The sequence below is a fragment of the Phyllostomus hastatus genome, unplaced genomic scaffold (genome assembly GCF_019186645.2).
Source record: "Phyllostomus hastatus isolate PE091 unplaced genomic scaffold, TTU_PhHast_1.1 phas_scaffold_501, whole genome shotgun sequence".
NCBI lineage: Eukaryota > Metazoa > Chordata > Mammalia > Chiroptera > Phyllostomidae > Phyllostomus > Phyllostomus hastatus.
Genome location: NW_025334033.1, coordinates 70,739,487 through 70,753,472, shown reverse-complemented (window position 1 = coordinate 70,753,472; position 13,986 = coordinate 70,739,487). Strand labels below are relative to the sequence as shown.

The following is a 13,986-nucleotide window of genomic DNA, read 5'->3' as shown; positions in this document are numbered from 1 at the left end:
AGAACCTACAAAAACGTTGTCGGAACTAATGAACAAGTTGACCGAGGCTTCCAGACACAAGGTCAATACACAAAACTCACACCAGCAAGTAACAGTCCGGAGATGGGACTAAGGAGACGACTCCGTGCGCAGCAGCCTCCAGAAGAATAAAAACGCCAGGAGTGACTTGAACCGAAGTAACACAGAGGTACACCCTGGAAACTGTGACACTGCCGGACGGGGTAACAGACCGGCCGCCAGGAGGCAGACACACCCCTGCTCCTGGCCGGGAAGACCCCCACAGCGGCGAGGGGCAGAGCGCCCCCTGGTGGACCGGCAGATTCAGCGCGATTCCCATCCAAGTCCCAAGTGCCTTTTTTCTTTTTTTGCAGAAATTGGCAAACTGATCCTAAAATCCACACGGATATTAGACAGATACAGAATAGCCAAAACAATCTTGGAAACAAATCGCTTCCTAATTTCAAAATCAACGACGAAGTTACGTGACCAGATATGTGGCGTAGGGACAGACACACCTGCTGACCACCGGACGGAGCCAGGAGCTCAGTGACGAGTCCTCACACGTACGGTCGGTTGGTGTCAGCCCGCTGCCCAGACAACGTACGGGGGAAAGAACAGTTATTTCTGTAAATGGTGCTGGTGTAACTGGACACCCGCCTGTACGAGGATGGATTTGGACAACTTTCTCACACCACATACAGAAACTAACTCGAAATGAATCAAACATCTAAATGTAAGTGGAAACTACAAAATTAGAAGAAAAGCTAAGCGTGATTTTTCTTGACCTAGGATTAAGCAACGGTTCTTAGCACGCCCAAAGCATTACAACGAAATAAAAACAGATTAATAAGCCATCATCAAACTAAAACCTTGGTGCTGCCTGGTGTGGCTCAGTGGGTTGGGCACCACCCCACAAAGCGAAAGGTCGTTGGTTCAATTCCCAGTCAGGGCACATGCCTGGGTTGCGGGTTCGATCCCTGGTGAGGACACGTACAAGAAGCAACTGATGGATGTTCCCCTCCCTCCTCCCCCCACTTCCCCTCTCTCTAAAACTAAACAGATACATCTTAAATAGAAAAGTTAAACACACCGTCGCCATTCCAGCCTGCAGTTCCGCTCACAGGTACACGCCCAAGAGAACGGAAAACGCACGTCCACAGAGAGCACACACGAATGCTGGCAGCAGCACTGCTCAGAGCCGCCGGGAAGCAGGACACCCCCGGGGCCCACCGGCCGACGAGCAGACACTCGCCACGGGACCTGCACTCGCCACGGGACCCGTGCACGCGGCGGAGCGCCGCTCGGCGACAGAGGGGACGGAGCGCCCACGCGTGCCGCCTGCGGACCGCAGACTCAGAAAACGCGCTCGGCCAGGGACGGCGGGCAAGGCCGCGACGCGGTGCGTGAGCCCATCCACAGGAGGCGGGGTCGCGCAGACGCCGGGACGCGCAGACACGGGGAGCAGGTCCGTGCTGCCGCAGGCCGAGGGGCGGGTGTTCTCGGGGAAGGGAGTGGGGACCCGGGTCCCGGGGAAAGCCCCGGGCCGGGCGGCAGCGAGGGTGCAGGACCCGTCGGTGCATGACAACCCACGAGAGGCGCTCTGTGAAAGGGCAGAGCAAGGGACAACTGTCGGAAGGGAAGAGGAGGAAGGGGCTGGCCGCGGTGCGCCGGGGAGTCGGGTGACGGGAGGGGCCTCGCGAAGGAGCCGGAGTGCGTCCACTTGCCTCTCCTGGCCGCCGCGGGCCACCGCGCTCGGGACGCCAGCTGCACGGCCGTCGTGTGCGTGGGCGCGGGGCGCCCCGTGTGCGGAGGGAGTGTGAGCGTGCGTCCCGGAACCCCGTGTCTGCACAGCGCTCTCTGCTCACGCAGCGTCACCCGCAGAGCTGCACTCGCTCCCCCCCACCCCGGAGCCCTGCCGGGGGGGGGGGGGCATGCGGAGGCTCCCTGCACCCGCGGCCCCCCACCAGTGGCCTGAAAGGTCTCCAGACCGGCCGGTTCTGCTGTCCGGCCTCCCGGCACATGCCTCAGGTCCGAGGGCAGGACCGCTGGTCCTCATGTCTGGCCCTGCACCACCCCGCCCCCCGACCTCTGCTGCCCCATCCCTGAGGGCTACCATGCCCAAAATGTACGCGGCAGTGACCACGGGCCTGTACTCCCACCCTCGGTTCCCTTCTGGCACCACGAAAGCATTATTTTGTCCGAAGGCAACCCACTCCTGCCCTCTGCCGCCTCTGCCTGTGGCAGCTCCGTGTTCTACCCAACAGGAAGTCCCACGAGCAGGACGGCGGCCTCCCTGTCACAAACGTCAGCAGAGACACACTCAGCACAGCAACCCGGCCTGTCAGGTTGTTTTTAAGGGGTTGCCTCTCGTGCGCCCCCACCTGGGGACCTGGCCCACCACCCAGGCATGTGTCCCAACCGGTAATCGAACCGGCGACCTTTCAGTCTGCAGGCTGACGCTCAATCCACTGAGCCACACCAGCCAGGGCCCATTAGACCCTCAAGGGCGATTCGACAGTGCTCTGAAGTCGGACTTCTTCTGACCCAGTGGCGGAACAGTCAAGAGCGCAAGAAAACATTTAGATACGCTGTAGGACCTCCAGTCAAGATGGCGGCGTAGGTACACACAGCTCACTGCCTCCCAAGACCATACACAAATTACAGCTGAACCACAACACCGCCATTCAGAGCCATCAGACATCCTGCAGCCGTGGAACTGCAAGAGACCGACCACAGGACGAAAGAAGAGACCCCAGCGAGACTGGCAGGACGGGGGGAGACGCAAACCGGGCTGGTCCTACACCCGCGTGCGGCGGACAGAAGACACCGCAAATCGGAATGGGACGCCGGGGACACCAGGGAAGAGAATTCCTGAATAAACCCGGAGAGGCACTCACAAGACGCCGACACTAATAGGCTACGTCCACGACAAGGCTTTAAGTAGCCTTTACTTACTTTCTTCTCTATGCTTTTTGACAGAGTTAAAGAAATAAGGCTCACTCTGTAAAAAGAAATAAAATTTTTGGGGAGGGTGCAGAATTCAGGGCTGGCTGAGATAATTTTAACAATCTGTGCAGCTCTAAACTTCACAGACGGCAGATCCTAAGTTTGGGGGGCCGCAGAACAGCCCCCCTTGTTCGCGGACACACGCCCCGCCCCCTCTGCTGGGAGCCCCCCCCCCCCGCCCCCGCACAGCTGTGGTGCTTCTCCCGGCAGCTGCATCTGGGCAGCCCCCGTGGCCCCGCACTCACCTGGATGGGCGGCTCGATCGTTATCCAGGCCGGGAGCATGAGGTTGGGGTTCAGAGGCTGGGTCCCCACGCGGAAGTACACGCCTCCCCTGGAGTCGCAGGCCCACACGTGTTGGCTCCCACACGCCAGGCCTGTCAGCCTCACGGCTCCTGCGGGCGAGGGAGGGAGGGGGAGGCACAGACACGGTCACCGCCGGGAAGTGGCGGACCCCTCACCGAAACCCAGCAACGCACGCTGGCCCCTGCGGAGGGAGGGACGAGGAGAGTGGCCGGGGCCTCTGGCCGCCCTGCCACCTGCCGCGGGCCAGGAAGCGCCCGTGTCACCGAGCTCGGGGACGGGCATCCCCACGGGGGCCGCGCAGACCCTGACGACCACCAGCGGATTCTGGACTGGGGGAGGGAGGCGGAGGAAAACCCCTTCACAGGCAACCTTGACCCTGACCGGAATTGAGGGGAACTAAGGGAGCCTCCCGAATCTTTGCTTTCCTGTTCGCATCACTCCGTGCCGACCACGCTGACTCTGAGAGGAAGGGAAGTGGGAGGAGCTGTTCCGAGAGGAGAGCGCGGCGGCCACTACCGGCCAGCCGCTGTGGGACGGCCAGGCTGGGTCCGCACGAGGCCGTCGAGATGCAGGCGGGCAGCCACTCGCCCAAGGCTCCCCGGCATGCAGGCGGCGAAGCCAAGAGGCCGCGGGCGAGCTAAGGGCGGCGGCCAGCCCAGCCCGGCTTGTCTGCCTCAGCCACCTCGCTCGCTGGGCTCTGCCGAACTGCGTGCCTGGCAACCTGCCCTGGAGAGTGCCCGCGGACCCCTCCGGCCACCCCCTGGGCTCCTGGCAGCGCAGTGAGTCCGGCCCGGTTAGACGTCCGTCCACAGAAGCAGTCCCAGGGATGCCCTCTGGGTGCAGCTCCGTTGCTCACTGTCGCTGCTTCCGGGCCGAGGGCACTCACTCCGCGGCACCGACACCGCGGCACCGACACCGCGGCGAGTTCATCCGCCCGACTTCTGCCACCAGCGGCAGAGCTGCGACAGCCGTTCCTGGGGAAGACTTCCCGGGGACACGTGCTCCTTCTCTTGAACAACACCGAGGAGTGGGCCTGCTGGGCCACAGGCCGGTGCACGTTCACCTTTCTGCGGCACCGCCGGGGTCCCCAGCGGTCCAGGACCCTCACCGGCATCGCGCTTCGGCGCCATCTGTGCCAGCTGTTCTGGCAGGTGCGAGGCGGTGACCTCTCGGGCATTTCCCGGACAGCGCATGGCGCTGAGAATCTCTCCACGTGCTCACAGGACACCTGCGCACCGCGCCCTGTGAGGGGCGGGGCGGGTCTCCCGCGCGTCTTCAAGCGGCACGCGGCGCCTCCTGACGGCCGGGCCAGCGGACGGCTCGCCAGAGCTGCGCGCTGGGGAAGGGGGTGCGGCTGGGCTTGCTGGCTGTGCTGTTCTGGGCCACCCGGCCCCGGTGACACGGCATCAGGGGACAGACCGCGTGTCCGCACCCACAGGCACGGATCCTGCCGTGTGGCCATCCTGTCCCGTGCCATCAGCACGGGACCAGCTCAGACGTGCCAACGCCGGCCGCACGGAAGGGCCCGGCACCGCTCTGGGCACTGCCTGAGGCCGGGGTTCCGACCCTGAAACACCTGCGTGCTCCCCCCTTACTCTTCTGCAGGGCGTCTCACCGGGGCTTCAGACGGACTCCCCAGGTCTCTACTCTGCATGTTAGAAGACTTGTACCAATCAGAAGAGAGCAGCTTCGGCGGGGAGCCCCAGGAACAGCTGAGAAACGGGCTGACTGAAGAGTAACTGCAGGTGGGAGCCTCGCCCGCGGCAGCGCCCGTGAAGAGCCACGTGGCCGCTCTGACGAGCGGGGACGGTGCCACTGCTGGGACACGGTGTTCCCGCCACAAGAAGAACATCCTTTTATTTTAAAGATTTTATTTATTTACTTTTAGACAGAGGGGGGGACCCCGACTGGGAATCGAACTGGTGACCTTTAGGTTCACAGTCCAGAGCTCAATCCACCGAGCCACACCAGCCAGGGCAGGACGTCCGTTCCTTTAGAGCAAATACAAAGGGCTGCTGGAACGTCAACAGCCGGCCCTGGACGGAGGAGGCAGGTCGAAGAAGAACGCGGCCCAGTTAGGGCTTTTCCGCGCCTCCTGCCTCGCTGCCTGGTGTCCCAGGGAGGCACCGGTCTAGACAGGAGGTGAGGCCACTGCCGTCCCCAGACACGCCGTGGCTCCCCCAGTCCCTCGGCGAGGCAGGGTCCCCGTCTGGCCAACGGGCCGTGGGCAGGAGTGGCCTGCCCCTTCTGAACTGAAGCACGAGACGGCTGGCCCAGGGCCTCTCAGCCGTCCCCGCTGCAGGGACCAGGACGCCGGTGCCAGAGCTCCACCGTGGGCTCTGCTGCCGCGCAGGGGACGCGGGTTCTGAAAGACCGACAGGGGAGGGCCAGGCCGGGGGAGAGGAGGGCGGTGTGCGCCGTCGGGTCTCGGAGGGTGGGCTCGCCCCGCCACGGGCCCAGCGACCGGGCCCACAGCAACTTGCCTGCCGCTTTCCCTCCCGTTAAAAATGTTCGTTATTCTACTCAACACGTCAGACACCTTCCCCGGAGGAACAGTGGCGTCTCTTTGGCGTTTCACTACCTATAAAACACTCTTCTGCGTAAGTTACCGCCTATCACAGTCCTGTCATCACCTGCAGGCGTGACCCGCCACCGAGTACGTCCGCACCCCTGAGACCCGGTGAGCTGTCCCCACAGAGCACTCACCGGCTGAGCCGCCCAGCGCCCGCGTGACGCCCGCTGACGCCCGCGTGCGTGCCAGGGCATCGTAAACGCCCGCAAGTGACGCAACTCTCCTTCCGAAAACCAGGACTGTGCCGACTCACAGCTTCCGCACCGTCTCTGTGCCTGGGCTTAACGGCGAGGTGATCAGGAGTCTCAGCTCCGAGCGGTCACCGGCGTGGCAGTCCGTACAGGGCAGAGTGGAGGGATGCCGCGTCTTCGAGAAGAGACTGAAGGTAGGAATTGTGTTCGTGACTTGACGCTTCGCTAGAGCCATCCTTGAAAATGCAACTTCTGTTTGCAAGAAGACCAGTGACGTTCCAGACTTCACAGCGACCTTGTGCTGCCCAAGGTCAATGCCAGCAGGAGGCAGCCGGGCTCACGTTGTGGGCACCAGGAAGACAGACCCTCGCTTGAATGTTTTCAAGGTCGGAACGCCTGCACCGAGCCAGGACCGAGAGGGGAAGGGGCGGAGCACACCTCCGGACCGCTCCGAAGAACCCGGCGCCGCCGGCCTCCCGCCCCGGCCAGGCTGGGGGCTGCCAACGCATCGGGTGCGGCAGCGCCTCGACCCTGCGTGCCGGGCAGCTTTACCTGTGATCAGCAGCGCCAGGGGTGAAACCCCCGTGCCGGGTTGCTGAGAAGTGGAGCTGCACTCGACGACAACTGCCCCTGACAGCTCACCTTCCTGAAGGGCCGGGATGTGGCCGAGCACGGGGTCCCTGCCCAGAGCCCCCCCCTCCGGGTGCGGACCTCCGGAGTCCGACGGAAACGCCCGCTGAGAGCACGCGCGCAGTGCGCAGGGGACAGAGTGTGCTCGGCCAGTGGAGGACCAACCGCTCCTACAGGTGCGCTGTAGGACGCCGGGCCTTGCTGGACGAAGACGGGAGACACGTCTGCACGGCGCCCTGGAGGCACCGCACGGGCAGGCCCAGCTGCACGGGCGAGTGGCCCCTGGCAGCCGGAGACGCAGCCGGGCTGCCGGGAAGGAGGCAGACGGCACGCCCCCGTCGCTCCCTTCTCTCGTCCCCCACCCCGCCCCCGCCTCTTCTGTGTGCGTGTCAGTGCGTGTGGTTGTGTTCCCAAACACCAAACGCTGGTACAGGCAAAGCTACTGGCTGTCAGCTGACCAACGCGAGACACCGTATGGCAGCCGGAACCTCCGTTAGGGGTCACGTCTGGACGCGGCGCGGAGGCCGTCACGACGCACGAGAGGCATACCTAGCTGGGACAGGTCCAGCCGCGTCCAGTGCATGCCGGTGGGGCAGCTCCTGGACAGCGTCCTGATGAACACCTGGCCCAGGCTGTCCAGCGCCCACAGAGCGTCCTGGCAGGCGGCGTAGGCCCTCATCTCGGCGTCGGGCGGCAGCTGCAGCGTGGACGGGCGGGACTCGGGGTGCTGGGCGCTGACGCTGCACAGGTCCTTGCTGCCCTGGCACAGCCACAGGGCGCTGCCTGCGGAGGAAGGCGCAGGGGTCATGGGCGGAGGCACCGCGCAGCCTCCGCCTTCAGGCGGCTGACCCGAGGTCCCGCGCTCGCGCACGCACTCACCGCACACTCGCTCACGCACACTCACCGCACGCTCACTCACGCACACTCACCGCACACTCGTTCACGCACACTCACCGCACACTCGTTCACGCACACTCACCGCACACTCGTTCACGCACACTCACTGCACGCTCACTCACGCACACTCACCGCACACTCGCTCACGGTGCGCTCGCAGAAGCGCTGTGTGCCGTGAGTTACAGCCGGGGGACGCCCTGTGACTCAGCATGGCGAGGTGTCGGAACGAGGTGAGATCGCACGAGGCCACGTGCTGGCCTGGCGCTCCGACCTGGGGTGTGCTATGGCAGCCGGGGATCTCTCGCTCGGAGAGTTTCATCAGCACTCGGAGGGAGGGGGTCAGCAGGGCCGCTCAGACGCGGCGCCGCGGTGCCCGCCACCCTGCTGCGGTGGGTGAGGGCGGGCCTGCGCGCCAGGGAGATGCCGGGCGAGGCTCTTCCCATCCCTCCGCCAGTTTTGGGGCCCTTTGGTTTGTAGCTTCGGCTTAAAACGCAAACAGCCCTGGGGGAAGCTAAAACCCGGGTCGCAGGCATCATCTAAAACACCATCTAAAACCTGCGGCTGGGCGGCTGTGGAGTTCACCGTGTCTTTGGACGCGGACAACCTGTGGCGGCGGGCAGGCAGGTTTCTCCGCCCCGGCCCCAGGGAGCTGCTGCCCCGGGGAAGTGCAGCGCTGGCTGCAGTCCGAGTGTGGTCAGCGGTCAGTGGTCTCGGTCAGCCGTCAGGCCGGGTGTTGCTGCCGAATGGGTCTCTGCCAAACTCAGGAGCGCGCCTCTGTTTCCGGGGCTCACGGGTTTCAGAGCCGGGGTCAGATCAACCCGGTGCAAAAGCGTTTCACCGTCCTGACCACGTCCCCCACTTCCGGGGTGCAGAGGCTTGAGCGAAACGACCGTGTCCCCAGAACCGCATGCGGCACGACAGCCCCTCGATCAACCTCGATGCAGCCCGGGGCAGCTTCAGCTCCTTCCCAGGGGCCCCCCCGACTGCCCACACCCTGGCTCCAAGCCCCAGGCTGCGGGAGGGGCTGAGCTCTGGCGGTGGAGGGGGCTCTGCCACCGCAGGGGACGTCTGCCCTGACGGGTCGTGCTCGCGGGGCGCGGGCCGGCCAGAGGCCGTGGGCGGGCAGGCGCACAGGGACTGCTGGGAGGCGGCCGGATCCACGGGAGGCAACGGGACGGTGCCCGAGGAAGCCCCGGGGCGCCCTGGCGGCTGTGCTGTGGCCTGCGGCCCAGTGCCGTGTCGCTGGCGTCGCCGGCCGCCAGCCCTAGCGGCTGCCCCACGTGCTCCCCACCTTCAGGACGCTCCACTGCTCTGGACCCCTCCCTCCTGGTCAGGCCTGTCCAGCCTCGGGGGCCCTCGGCTCAGCCCACCAGGGTCAGCCGCCTGTGACGCCACCCCCCACTCGGAGCAGGCCACAGCAGACCGTGGGGTCCGGGCCACCGCGTTTCCCCACCCACCTTCCTTGGTGGGCGAAGCAGAGGCCAGCACGAAGGCCCATCTCGTCGCAGAGGCTGTGCCGCGGGGAACCACGCTGTTCCAGTAGGTGCCTGGACGGAGACAGACGGGGCGCGTCAGAGAGAGAAGGGGGAGCCCCACCTCGGGGCGTCAGTCCCGGCCTGCAGCTGGTCCTCCGCAGCTGCCGGCCAGCACCGCGAGGGCCAGGCCCCTCTCCGCTCCCAGCAACAGGCCGAGCCACAGCCTTGCCCGGGCCAGGAAGCCACGGGGGTGGGGGAGGAGAGCTGCGGGAAGGCCAAGGCCACAGAGCAGAGCAGGGCTCCGTTCACAGGGCGGAGCCCGGCCGGTGCGCGCCTGCCTCTGCAGACCTGGCCGGGCTTTGCACTTCGACAGCGCGACACGTTTCCTCTAGGAAACAGACTGTTCTCTCTCCTGGGCCCTTCAGACTCGGGTGGATCTTTCTCATTTAAACGTAAAACTGTTTTAAGGTAAAACTGAGCTCCGTCTGCTTTACATCACGCCAGGTTCCCGGTGGAACGTGCTCACAGGCGGTGGGTCACACGCTGGGACCCACGGTGCGGCAGTGACGGATGGGGGGAGCGGCACACGGCGGCCACTCCTGCCCCCGGCAGGGGCCTCTCCCTCCCCCTCCCCTCGGGCGGGCGGGGAGCCGAGTCCTTCCCATCCCCGCCCGGCCCTCCCTCCGGGAGCTGCCTGTCGAGCCCCCGCAAGACTGGAAGGGGCTCACCCACCGACGAGACTTCCTTTGGCGACGTGCAGCTCGTTCTTGCCTGAGGAGATCCAGACGCCGCTGTTGTTGACCCCCAGCAGGCTGGGCTGGCACTGCAGCTGCTGCGACCAGAACGCCGTGCGCAATCTGTCTGCCACCTTTTCCACGGGCGCCTGGGCCGCCGTGGCCACGGAGTGGGTGGCGTGCATTATGGTCTGGAACAGGCTGCACTGGTCGAACACCACGTAGTCGGTGATGCTCACCTGCAGGGGCACGGTGGGCGCCGGCCGTCAGGGCGCCCGGGGAACACGAGCCCTGCTCGCCGGTGTCCGGGGGAGCCGCTGCCCTCGCCGAGGCTCCGGCGGGGGCTTCACGTGTCGGGACCCTGAGGCCCGGCTGCGGGGCCCACGGGGCGCTGGGCCTTGGCACCTGCCCACCGTTCCGACCGCCCCGGGGGCCCCCTTTGCCCAGGTGGGCACGCTGCCGAGGCCCCGCGGGCATCTGCGCCTGACGCGGCCCCACACCCCGGTCCGCAGAGCAGCAGGACGCGAGTGTGAGTGAAGGCAGGCCGGCAGCCCAGCGGGACACTGGCCCCACGCGCTGACTGTCCAGACGCAGCCTCACGGCGACCAAAGGCACGGCCTTCGAGCGCCCCAAGGACGGGTCTGTGGGTTCAGCTTCTCCAGAGGCGACGTTCTGAGCAGGAGGAACTGCTCTCTGGTCCTCTTGGGCTGCTGGGAAACAGAGCCCGGCCCCGCACACACGCACACGAGCACGTAAGGCCACAGCACACGGTGACAAGCATGGAGAAGGTGCATTAACGTCGTTCGCGTGGCTTTCCGAGCAGCACCTGTGCGGTCAGGCAGAGGTGCGGGTGCACACACGCTTGGCACACACGCTTACTCACGCAGGAGCAAACACGCCTCGTTTCTGCCACCCCCACCGCAGGGGCACCAAGGCAGGGCCACGGGCGGTGAGGCCCGAGCCCGCGGGGACAGCACGGCAGAGCTGCTGCACGTCCCACCGCTGCTGCCGGGGGTCCGTGCGCCCTCCCCGGCCCCCGGGGGCCTGAGGGCTCCAGCCGCACTGGCCCCAAAGTGGGGGCAGGAGACCCTCCTCTGAAAAGGCGTTCTGGCCACTCTGCCTGGCACCGAGTCACGGAGAGGCGGCGTGATGACCCCTTTTCACTTCCCGAAGCCCCCCCCTCCCGCGGCTGGGGGACACCCTCTCCTCTCTGCCGGAACCCCACCCGCGCAGAGGCTCCCTGAACACGCGGCCATGCGTGAGCTTTCACTGTGGGTTGAGTTTCCCAAAGCTGCTGTCTAGTCTCCTTTCTCAGCACGTTCGCTCAGAGTGAAACGTCACTGCCACCCAGGCCCTCCAGCGGGTGTCCCGGGTCCACCGGGCGTGACAGGTCCCTGGACGGCCCCTAAGTGAGTGAGCAGGGCCCGCGCATCCAGGCACAGGGAGCGCCCTCCGAGTTACTGCCTGAGACGCACCGCCCCCGGCGCCTCCCGCGTGTGGGCTGGGGCCCAGCGGAGTCTGCCTGCCGAGCGGGAAAAGTGCCTGCTGCCACTGAGCCCCACCCGCCCGAGCTCTTCCGGGGAAGGGGGGCCCAAAGGGGGAGGCCCCGCAGCACGTGCCCCGCAGCACGGCACCCACCTGCCACCAGTGCTCGTCGTCCCCCTGGGGCCTCTTGGGCACGATGCCGGTCCGGAACCACAGGCTCCCGTGGATGTCCAGCGCCCACAGAGTCTGCTGGTCCCCGAGGGCTATGCAGACGGGCTCCAGAGCCTGCCGTTCACTGCGGGCAGAGAAGGACGGGGGTCGGCACTGACCGTCGGGGCCCCACCCACCAGGCCCGAGGATGGAAGCCTGAGTTCTGAGTTAGACTGCTGGGCAACATGAATTGTTCAAAAGTGTCCTAGCTTCTGAGAGACACACTGAAGACCCAGAACGATAGGGAACGCTCCTGGGAGAACATAACCTGAGAAAAAAGGGAGTGGCCCCGCCCCGCCCCTGCACCGGTGCGCCAGGCCGTGCCAGGACGCGGCAGCTGAGCACACGCTCCCCCCCCACCCAGCGCCACCTCACCCTCTCCCAGGCTCGGTGGGGGTGCCCCCCGCACGGTGCCCTCCCGGCCACGGCAGGTGGAGCCCGGGCGCCCTCAGGGCTGCGTGCTGCGGCCCTGGTTCGGGACCGCCTGCGCTCGTCAGCGCCGGGCAGTTCCCGCGGCTCCCTCAGGCCGGGAGCTCCGTGAGGCCGGGGCGGGGGCCCGGGCACGTCCACACACACGGCCCGGCCACGCGGGCCCCCACAGGCGCCCGCTCACGTTTCCTGGGCCGCTGAGTGCAAGCCAGCGTCCTAACCACATTTTTCTGCAAGAACTCTCGAGAGTTCCACCTCAGCAAAATGATTCGGTGGTAGTTCTGTCATTAGAGTTCTGAGTGATACAATGGAACCAAGTTACAGTTCAGAGATCGATTTCAGTCGACCAGGATGATGACAAAGAAGCCGATCTGGCTCTGAACCACCTGAGGTTCCAAACCAAAACTGCCCGGCAGGGGCAGGTCGGAACAGAGACCTGCGGGAGGGGCTTGGGACCCAACGGTGTTCGCGGTGACGCCCAGGGCGGCGGCGCTTCACCGACCCCACACCCAGCGTGCCGGCCAGAGGGGGACAGCGGGCGCGCCCAAGGCCAGGCCGCTCACAGGGGCTCGGACCCTGCAGGGACACCTCACCACGGCCTCCGCCCAGGAAAAGCCGCCCCCCCCGGGGCCCCGAGGGGGTCCAGCCGAGGAAAAGCAGACGGCGGGACAACCCAGACGCTGCAGGTGTGTGCGCCCTCCCGTCGGTACCTGACGATGTCGCACTTCCACTGCTCCCCTTCGGGGCAGAAGCTGCTCACGCCCTCGCGGTACAGCAGGGCCCTCTGCTCGGTCAGCGCCCACACCACGCCGTCGCGGGCCACCACCTGGGACAGCGGGCACGGGCAGTCGACCCTCACGGCCCTGGCGCAGGGGCGGTCCACGCTGAGACCTGCCGGGGAGACGGGCAGCTAGTCCCCAGGGACATGTGGTCGGGTCTCACGCCTCGTTTTTATGGTGTGCTTACTTCTCTTCTTTGGTGCTTTGCTATGGTCTTCTGTAGTAAGTACTTTTAAAAACGTTTCGTCAATCACCAGAGGGGAGGGGGTCGGGGAGGTAGATGAGGGTGCGGGGGGGCGGGATAAATGGGGAGGAAGGAGATTTACGTGGGGGTGGCGAACACACAGCACCACATGCAGATGACGTGTTACAGACTGTGCACCGGAGACCTGTATACCTTTATCAACTTACGTTGCCCCAACACATTCAACAGAAAAGGGAAAGGGAGGTATGGCCTACCTACAACGGCTAAACTAGGCTTCAAGACAACATTCAGCTGACACATTTTCAGACGCCCTTTGAACCCCGAGAGGCCGTGCGCCAGAGGGAACGCCCGGCCTCCGCACCGGTGTATGCGGGCCCGCGCCGCTCCTCCGGCCCACGGCTGCTCGCACGGAGGGGCCTCATCACTACGGGAGCCCTTCCCATGAGCCCTTGGGGCCTCGGTGCGGGCAGTGGGGTCCAGCTGCCGCCAGGTAGCAGGAGCCCGAACCCTGAACTCCCTGACCCCCGTGCAGGGTGCCTTCCCTGCCCCCGGCAGCCCCCGGCCAGCGGCCTGCAAGGCTACTCCCGGGCAGCTGGCAGAACAGCCGTTGCCCAAACCCGCACGCCGTGGCCTTGGGTGGGTGCCTGACTGGTCTCACACACACACACACACACACGCACACACACGTGCACACCCTGTGGAGTCGCAGGCCGTGGCGTGCACTTCCTCCCACCAGCCAGGCAGGGCTCACGGGCAGGACTTCCTACACTGCGAACCCTCGGGCCGGCCCCAAGACACTCAGCCAGTGGGTCTGCGTGGAGCACCCCTCCACGCAGGGGCTCGTCCAACACCCCTGGCCGGGCGACTCCTAGGGCACTGCTGGGAGGCACCCGCTCCTCACCCCAGGCCAGAAGCCCCCCGTTTTCCTGCCACAGCAGACTCAAACGCCCCAGAGCTGTTCCCACCTGAGGGGAGACCAGGGCCGCCCACCGCCCAGGACCCGGCGAGGCTGCCCGGGGCTCAGGCAGGAGCTTCTGGAGGGGCCGGCCCTCCCACCGCTGGGGGCCG

The 13,986-nt window shown here is 65.8% G+C and overlaps 1 protein-coding gene across 1 annotated transcript in view; it reads right to left on the bottom strand.

Annotated features, from left to right (window-relative positions):
* TECPR2 (tectonin beta-propeller repeat containing 2) overlaps positions 1–13,986 on the bottom strand; it is a 52,672-nt gene that overhangs the window by 7,789 nt on the left and 30,897 nt on the right. The window contains exons 12-17 of the mRNA XM_045821978.1: positions 12,645–12,825; positions 11,449–11,590; positions 9,809–10,049; positions 9,059–9,148; positions 7,254–7,487; positions 3,252–3,400 (exon numbers count right to left, since the gene is read on the bottom strand). Of these exons, the coding sequence (XP_045677934.1) occupies positions 3,252–3,400; positions 7,254–7,487; positions 9,059–9,148; positions 9,809–10,049; positions 11,449–11,590; positions 12,645–12,825 (1,037 nt within the window). The remainder of the gene's footprint in view (positions 1–3,251; positions 3,401–7,253; positions 7,488–9,058; positions 9,149–9,808; positions 10,050–11,448; positions 11,591–12,644; positions 12,826–13,986) is intronic.